We start from the raw sequence: 8,935 nt of genomic DNA on the forward strand, positions 1-8,935 counted from the left end.
TATGCATAATCATATTGTGTTTGTTATATGTGTCCAAGATGTAGACTTAGGTATTGCTTATGAGCGAATACTTGAGTATTGTTAGGCTTGAGTATCCAATTTTGATTGATTGTATTATTGATAACGGTTTTCGTTAATAATATAGGTTGAGACATGGTGTTAGGTCCAGATATGATTGTAGAAGGGGGGGGGGGGGTTGAATACAATCAATACCAAATTATCGCGGAAGTGAATCTGATTGAATATGATTTGTTAATCAGATTATAATTAATTAATATAACAATATTTGAAGTCGTTATATAATTAAAATGGTTCAGTTTTAATGTCCACTAAAGTTCGTAGAATAAATTCGACAGGGTATATTCTAGATTTAGTGATTAAAACAACCGGGTTATCAAAGCACAGAAAACTGTGGATATAACGATCAAGCAAGTTACGAACAACTTGAAAGCTTTACAAATGATTTGAATATCAAAGTGATGAACATTTAGAAATGAAGAATGAATGCCATATTTATAGGCAAAGCATTGTACATGCAAGACAAACACTAGACAAGACAATTACTAAGAGGGTATGACAATCTAGGCTTGGGCAAGACAAATCAAGGCAAGGAAAGACAATCACAGATTGTCTACCAAGCTTTAACCAAGTCAGAAAGACAATCAGAAGGGAAGGTATGACAATCTCTTTGACAGAAAGATAAACACTACAAACGGCAAGACAATTGAAGATTGTCTTGCACACCTTCAAGCATTCGGCAAGACAAGACAACAGGATTGTCTTGCAGGATGTGTGACTCTCGGCAAGACAAGACAAAAGGATTGTCTTGCTGCCACACAAGTCCTTCGGCAAGACAATTCAGTTGAATTGTCTTGCACACCATTGAAACACTCGGCAAGACAAGACAACTGAATTGTCTTGCACACTGATTTCATTCCAAGTGGGCAGATCGGCAAGACAATCACAGATTGTCTTGCTGGGTGGTTTTGGTGATAAAAAGAAGTAATAATGTAGTAAATATAAAATAGAAAATTATTCACTTAATTAAGTTAATCATATAAATTCATAAATTAAATTAATTCGAGAGTGAATTAATTTAATAAATAAATTACATAATTAATATAACTATTTGAGAAGTGAAATAATAGTCTATTAAATATTTAATCACCCAATCTTCAGTAGAACTGCTTCCTGTCTTCTTTAAACTTTAATAACTTCTTCTTGATTTGTCGAACGAACGAACTACCACTTCTGCTTGACTTCAAATATTTAATTTGAATAACTGATACACAGATGTACTGTCTGGTTCATCTGTATCTAGTTAAATCAAATATTCTTCGTCATATAAACAATAAGAATTTGGTTAGTTCGTCGAGTCTTCATCTTGTACGTACATCTTCATTAAATGGAATCTTCTGATGAAATAAAGTATAGAAACCTTATGTCTTCTGAACTCCTGGACGTGCCACAAAAGATTATTTGTGCACTGAGGCTTGAACATATTAATGAACTTCTTTCAGTGGCGTGCAGCAGCATCCTGGAATTTATCTGACATATAATTCCCATAAATCATTTGACGTTCTTCGTACGGATTCCGATGACTTGCTATTTACTGAGCTTTCTGATCTGAGTTGAGTTGTACCTCTTTAAATACAAATAGGCTGAACATATGCCTTTCACATGGGCTTTTGGCGTCATATATTTGTGTGTGTGCGCTTTGCATTTGAAGTTGAATTTCGTATTTTTATCCCTAATATTTAGCAAATATACTCCTTTTTGAAATATTTATTACAAAAATATTATTTTCTTTAATTTAATCATTGCAAATACATGGGCTTTTGAAAAAAATAATTAGAAGTTTGCACTTTTACCTTTGAGGCATATAAACCAAAGGTGACAGGGAGGAGGGAATATTAGTCGACAAAGAAGTTCACTTTTGGTTTTCTAAGACTACGCGATAGCAAAATAACCTCATGCATCCACTTTTTCTCTATCAGATCGTTGTCTTTATCATCAATCCATCATCTCGCCTCTCAATCACAGTTTGTGCAGGCATCATATACATACTGTTGGAATAATCTTAAATTTATTTATTATTATTATTTGTTTAGTTATTTATTTTGAGGATTAATTTTAGATTGTAGTAGTTGGATGATTGTTGGAGTTATAGAGAGTTTGTAGGAGGTATTGAGTCTATCTTATTTTAGGAGATTTATTAGAAGTAGCAGAGTATTGTTAGGAGTCAGGTACGTTTGTTTTAAATATGGATGTAATCTCTTTTTTAGAGCAACAAGAATTAATATAAATCAGTTTTATATTTTACACTTGGCATCAGAGCTAGGTTTAAAGTGCTTGTGAAGTTATGAAAATACATATATAGATAAGCAATCTTTGTATTTTTTTTCAAATGGCGTCAAATAATTTTTCCCTTTCGATACCTACATTCAAAGGAGATCACTATAATTCATGGGCTATCAAAATGAAATCATATTTGAAAGCTATGAGTCTGTGGGAAACAATTGAAAGTGATGTTGAATTAACCATTCTTCCACAAAATCCAACCGCAGCTCAAATCAAAAAACGTGACGAGGAAGCAGCAAGAGAAGCAAAGGCACTCTCATGTATTCATTCGGCGGTGTCGGATGGAATCTTTACAAGTATCATGACTTGTGAGTCACCAAAAGAGGCATGGAGCACGTTAAAGGAAGAGTTTGAAGGAAATGCTAAAACAAAGTTGATGCAAGTTTTGAATCTCAAACGAGAATTCGAGATGCAGCGGATGAAGGGGAACGAAACTATTAAGGAATATGTGAGTAAGCTTATGAGCATTGTTAATCAAATAAGGTTGTTTGGTGAATCATTTGCCAGCGAGAGGGTTGTTGATAAAATTCTGGTGAGTGTTCCTGAAAAATATGAGTCTAAAATATCCTCACTTGAAGATTCCAAAGACCTATCCAAAATAACCCTAGTGGAATTAGTCAATGCTCTTAGTGCCGTAGATCAAAGGAGATTAATGAGGGAGGAAGAAAATGGAGGAAAAACTGAAGGACTCCTATTAGCGAAAAGTTCATTTGCAAAAGCCACAAGTAACAAAGTTCAATGCAACCACTGTCATAAAATTGGTCACGAAGAAAAGGACTGCTGGAACAAAGGAAAGCCACAATGCTTCAAATGCAAGAGATATGGACACTTGGCAAAGAATTGTAGATTTCAAGGTGATGAAGAAATCATGGCACAACTGATGGAGGCAGAACCTCTACTTTAGAGTGATGGGTGATTATGTGCACCGGGAGAGAAGTGCTCCAGTGAATTTGGTGTTGATGAGAAGTGCATCAAAAAATTGATGGTGGTGAGAAGTGCTTCACAAAAATGAAGAGAAGTGCTTCATAAATTCTGTTAAGTAAATTTAAGATTATGGGGGTGATTGTTGGAATAATCTTAAATTTATTTATTATTATTATTTGTTTAGTTATTTATTTTGAGGATTAATTTTAGATTGTAGTAGTTGGATGATTGTTGGAGTTATAGAGAGTTTGTAGGAGGTATTGAGTCTATCTTATTTTAGGAGATTTATTAGAAGTAGCAGAGTATTGTTAGGAGTCAGGTACGTTTGTTTTAAATATGGATGTAATCTCTTTTTTAGAGCAACAAGAATTAATATAAATCAGTTTTATATTTTACACATACATACACATAATCATACATATGTGTGGAACAAAAGAATCAGGATGTATTAAATTTGGACTTTTCTATTGATTGGATTTATGAATGAAATGGGTGACGAGTCTGTAATCGTGGAGTATTGGATTGATGTGTGTGACATGGTTGGTGGTTGGAGGAGCCATTACTATGGTGGAGGAGCCCGGGGCGACGGTGGTTGGTGAGAGAGAATAAAGAGTTTGGTGGAAACAGAGATGGAGAAAGAAGTCTTGTTGGTTATTTTAGTTGATTTTCTGTATGCTTTAGTTGATTTTCATGTTGTTTTTGTAATATTGGTACTGGTCCGCAGGTACACTCATTTTGTCGCATTTGCAATTAGTTATAATTTATTATGCAATTAAATGCAATTTTAACAGATTTTTCAAAATTACATTTGTGGTTGCAAATTGGAAAGTTGCAAACTGTATTTTCACAAATTGATATTTTTGCAATTTTCTTTTTGACAAATTGTATTTCTGATATTTTTTTGAAAAAATATAGTATTTTTGCAAAAAAGCTTTATGAACTTGAATATTTGTGGAAAAAGCCCATCAAGATACTTATAACATAAGAAAATATACTATAAGAATTATCTTTTAAATTACACGAATTTATAATAAGATTTGAAATGGGTAATTATTCAAAATTAATAACTTATATTATTGTCAAGATTGATACTTATATATATAATAAATGTGTGAAGGTAAGAAAAAAATATTTTGCTAATTAATAAAAGGGTTTTTCATTGATGAATGCATGTAAAAAAAATCAACATATCTTTTTAATGTTGACTATTATATAAAAATTTATAAAACAATTTTGTAGCATTTATTAAAATAATTAATTGAATAATAATATGTCAAAAACTTTATACAAATGGTCCAAATAAGTTAATACCCTACATGATATTTACTCAATTTGGTGAGGTTAACTAGTAAAACAAAATGCAATTATATAGCTAGAACAAATTAAGCATATCTTATTACTAGAAATCTTATCCTACTCTAAACCATACATTTTTATAAAACTAAGAAGTGATAGACTCATGTTGTACTAACTTTAACATGCGTATATACATATTTATTTGTCTTAAACCTCAACAATATCCAAATTTTCATGCTGTATTAATTTTTTTTTTGAAAAGAAGCACAATTATCTTGTAAGGTGGAAATTATAGTTATTACTCATGATAATGTTCATTATATCCTTAGCAGGATAGATATTGAGGATGAGAAGACCCGATGTAGAAAAAATGGGACCTTTTAAATTTTTTGATATAACCTAATATTAGAAAGAAAATAATTAAGTGATAATATTAAAATTTAAAAATAAATGATGAACTGTATTGATTTTTATACTTTTAAAAAGTTTGTAGACTCACAGATACAAATCTAAAATTTAAATATATAAAATAACTTAAATAACATAACCCTACAACAACCAAATGTGTATTAATATGTATAAATATATCATGAAAATCAAATTTTTATATTTGGCATTTGGTAATATGTCTTTGGCTAGCACAAACGGTTTCCTTTATTAATAAAAAATATAGGTAATTAAGATATCATCTCAAGCACACACCACACCAAGTCACCTTAATTAAACACATGAATACATACCACAAACCTTTTCATTCAAGGATAAACTAAACAACCATAAAACAAAACATAAAGTGATCTTGATCTTAAAGGGAAAATAATGGGATTGTCTTATAGCTTTTGAATAAGATATCAGATACATCGTTGCTCAGAAATGAGAACAAAGATGCTCAATATATCTGCAAAAAACTTACTGCAGTTGAGCATAACAAACTAACTGAATAACATTGAATACTTATGAAAAAGATTACTATGCCCATGGTGTAGATTGCATGTCCCGTAAGCTGCAGAAAATCTCAGTCACCAAGATGCGCCGGCTTCTTTGAGGTAATTAAGTCTATCCATCACCTCTTTATCCTGGAGACGCTTAATTTCCTTATTAAGACTGTCAATGGTCTTATTCATCTCCACAACCTGATCTATAATAATATCTCTCTCACTTGTTGCTTCTTTAATCCTTGTTGATCCTTCTTCCTTGTCTGGATTATCGGCAAGACTTGTAAGTCTGTGTAGCCGCTCACGGATAAAGCTCACCTCCATGCCCAAGTGCTGAAAACCTTCTAACTGTCTGTCCCAGTCTCTGAGCCTATCAAGCGGGGTGCTTAGGTTGCTGGATCTTATCGAATCAGATATAGCAGTCACCCCTGCAATCATTCCTGCAACATATATGGAGTTCTCTTTACCCTTGAGATATCGATGCAGGAGCTTATTCTGGGAACAGCAGAGCTCATAGTACTTGATTCTGAGATGTTCCGGAAGCTTATCATATACATCACAGTCCCGCAGATCAGTTTGAAACTTTTCGATGTTGAGAGATAAGCTTCTTTCAATGTCACAGATCAGGAGTGTACTTGTAGTAGGCCTCTCTGCAGGGAGCTGACAACTGCTGCTAACTATTTCCATAGGGGCTTCATTTAAATGAATTGGACATTGATCAGTACGTAATAAAAATTATACAATATATTTATTAAACTCGTGGAGGGTATGAACCTGTACCTTGTTCGGAAGATGATAAGGTGACTAAGGTAACAGCTGCTGTTGCTTCTTCTTCTTCTTCCAGACCTTGTTCTGAAGATGATAAGTTGAGTAAGGTAAGAGCTTCTTCTTCTTCATCATCTTTTTCTTCTCCTCCTCCTTCTGCTTCTTCATGATAATTGCCTCTGACAATAATCACCTGCAAAAAAGAATAGAAAATTACTGCAAGAAATTTGAAGTGCTCATTTGAAAGTCATCACAGATGTAATCTGATCAGACATGCTGGGAAGTAGTTAAATGTGAGAAGTGAAACAAACACACACAGAAATATACCAGGACATGCATCTCCTGATATGGTGGCCATAGAAAGTGTTACAAAAACATAAATGGTCTTCACATTTCACCTAATTACTTTCAAATTTTTGTATGGAATATATTATTTAACTAGACTTTTATACATCAAAATATAGGTGCATGGGATATATTTCACCTAAATCAAGCTCAAAATTGGCAGGTATTCTCAACAAAAAAACAAAGCTCTAGAGCTTCGGCTCTCGTTTTTTCGTTTCATGATTTCACTCAAAGTGAAATTGTAAGGAAACAAAAAGAGATGAAACTCTGTGTGAAAAACAGGCAATAGTCTTCTTCTATTTGTATCCAAAGATATAAGATATAGTTTTATTATATTAACTAAAGAGTTTACTATATTTTTTATCAAGTTTTGTATCCAAATATAAATCATGTTTAGGCATCATATAAAAGTTTGAAATACATTATTTTGAATCCATCAAGTTTTCTATTATCACAATGAATTCTGTCCAAGAGTTAAAATAATTAAAATTGAAGGAATAACATATATAAGTATAAAATATAAGACCAACTCTATATACATGAACCTATGGTCTGTGGATAATGATGAGAATATGAACATATACAGTTGAACAGGCTCGTAGATAGCTACATTACAATTTGTAAGCTGATAAGCTACATTGTTGAGTACAAATTACCTTGAACTTAAGAGGCGTGATCTGTTGAAATATTAACACATCACCCTTAGATAATTTGTGTGCCTGTACAAATCCCCTCCATCCACCACTAAATGCATGGTTCTTTGTGAGATATGTTACTTGATAAGTTTGACCAGCTTCATCTTCTAAATCAATCTTTTGATCACACTTTGACAAATATCTTTCACAAAAGTTTGCAGGAAGGCTCTGTCACAAGATAAATAAGCTTTATTCATATGGAAAAATCTTACTAAATACATCAACTATAATAAAAGAAAAAAGAAAAAAAATAAATAGGTGTGCGAGGGCTGAAGACCATACCAACCAAAAACTTCCACTAACATGTGTTGACTTCATCAACTTAGTAAAACTAGGAGACCCATCAGGCAATCCTAGGACAAGCTTTTGAGCTTCTTGCAAAGCAATACTAGAAGTACTACTTGGGTCTCCTGAATGTTTGGCTACTTTGTCCATTCCCCTCTTTCTTTTGCAACTATATATGAAATGTGCATAATCAAATATTAGATTTAATTTTAAACTCTAACTAGTTAGTTTTACACAAATATTACAAACCAAAATATGACCGGGCATGAATCAGTACAGACTACAGACTTATAAATCATAGCCACAAGGACATTATATATTGCATATTATATATTGTATTTAAGGCAAGACACATTATATATATATAATAAAAATATAATAATAATAATAATAATAATAATAATAATAATAATAATAATAATAATAATAATAATAATAATAATTATTATTATTATTATTATGATATTAATTTTAATTATATATTTATTCTTTTGGTCAAATAATAAATAAAGCTAAATTAAGGTATGATTTAAATATTTTTCCAATATATATCTTTAAAATTAAAATAACGAATTCATATATAATTCAAGTTTCTTGAAAATTTGTATCAAAAAATTTTTAATTTGAGTAAACACTTCCCCGGTCTCGGCTCTTTTATCTTTCTCTCATCTTCCTTAAAATACTCACCTTGTGCTTTTAGCATCAGTACCAACATGGACAGCCGTATCAGCTGATAATACCTGTATATGTATGATGAAAATATGTTATGTTCTAAATTTAAAATTAAAGTAGTAAGAAGATGAATTAAGTTTAAGATTAACATTTCAAAACTATATTACACATAAGATAGACATTATTCAATTGAAAAACAAGAAAAACAACCGATCAAATAACAAATATCAAATTATTAACACTTACAAAATTAAGTAAATAATCTCCTCCAATAGATTAATTTTAAACACAAGATTTTACATGAGAGATTGATAGAAGAAACCTTAAGTGAGGAAGATGTGTGATTTACCGGCATCAGTATATCCTCTTCAACTGGCATGTACTGGTGGCTGGTTTCATTATTAGGGGCCGTCATTATATCCTTTAATCTGCTCTTCGATAAATCTGGTGCAATAACAATTTTTAATCTACTATGAATGAAATGTGTATGCTAAAAAATAAATAGCAAATTTATATTATAAAGTTAACAATATTCAATACAGCCGTCAACTGTATCTGTGCCGTAATTGGGAATAACTTTAACATTACGTGCTGCGATTTGAAATAACTGTTACTTTTAATAACTTTAATACAGCTGTTACTCTTAACCGTATGTGT

The 8,935-nt window shown here is 31.7% G+C and overlaps 2 protein-coding genes across 2 annotated transcripts; one reads left to right on the forward strand and one right to left on the reverse strand.

Annotated features, from left to right (window-relative positions):
* Positions 1–2,407: 2,407 nt before the first annotated feature.
* Positions 2,408–3,265, forward strand: LOC108212737 (uncharacterized). Its single transcript, XM_017384453.2, has one exon. The coding sequence runs from the start codon at positions 2,408–2,410 to the stop codon at positions 3,263–3,265; it is 858 nt and encodes a 285-aa protein (XP_017239942.1).
* Positions 3,266–5,600: 2,335 nt separating this feature from the next.
* LOC108212738 (B3 domain-containing protein Os01g0234100-like) lies at positions 5,601–8,693 on the reverse strand. The gene is made up of 6 exons (XM_017384454.2): positions 8,628–8,693; positions 8,294–8,346; positions 7,604–7,775; positions 7,283–7,489; positions 6,297–6,474; positions 5,601–6,208 (listed from the first exon to the last, which is right to left on the reverse strand). Exons 1-6 carry the CDS (start codon positions 8,691–8,693, stop codon positions 5,601–5,603), a joined length of 1,284 nt encoding a protein of 427 aa, XP_017239943.2.
* Between the last annotated feature and the right edge of the window lie 242 nt (positions 8,694–8,935).

The sequence above is a fragment of the Daucus carota genome, chromosome 3 (genome assembly GCF_001625215.2).
Source record: "Daucus carota subsp. sativus chromosome 3, DH1 v3.0, whole genome shotgun sequence".
NCBI classification, from domain to species: domain Eukaryota; kingdom Viridiplantae; phylum Streptophyta; class Magnoliopsida; order Apiales; family Apiaceae; genus Daucus; species Daucus carota.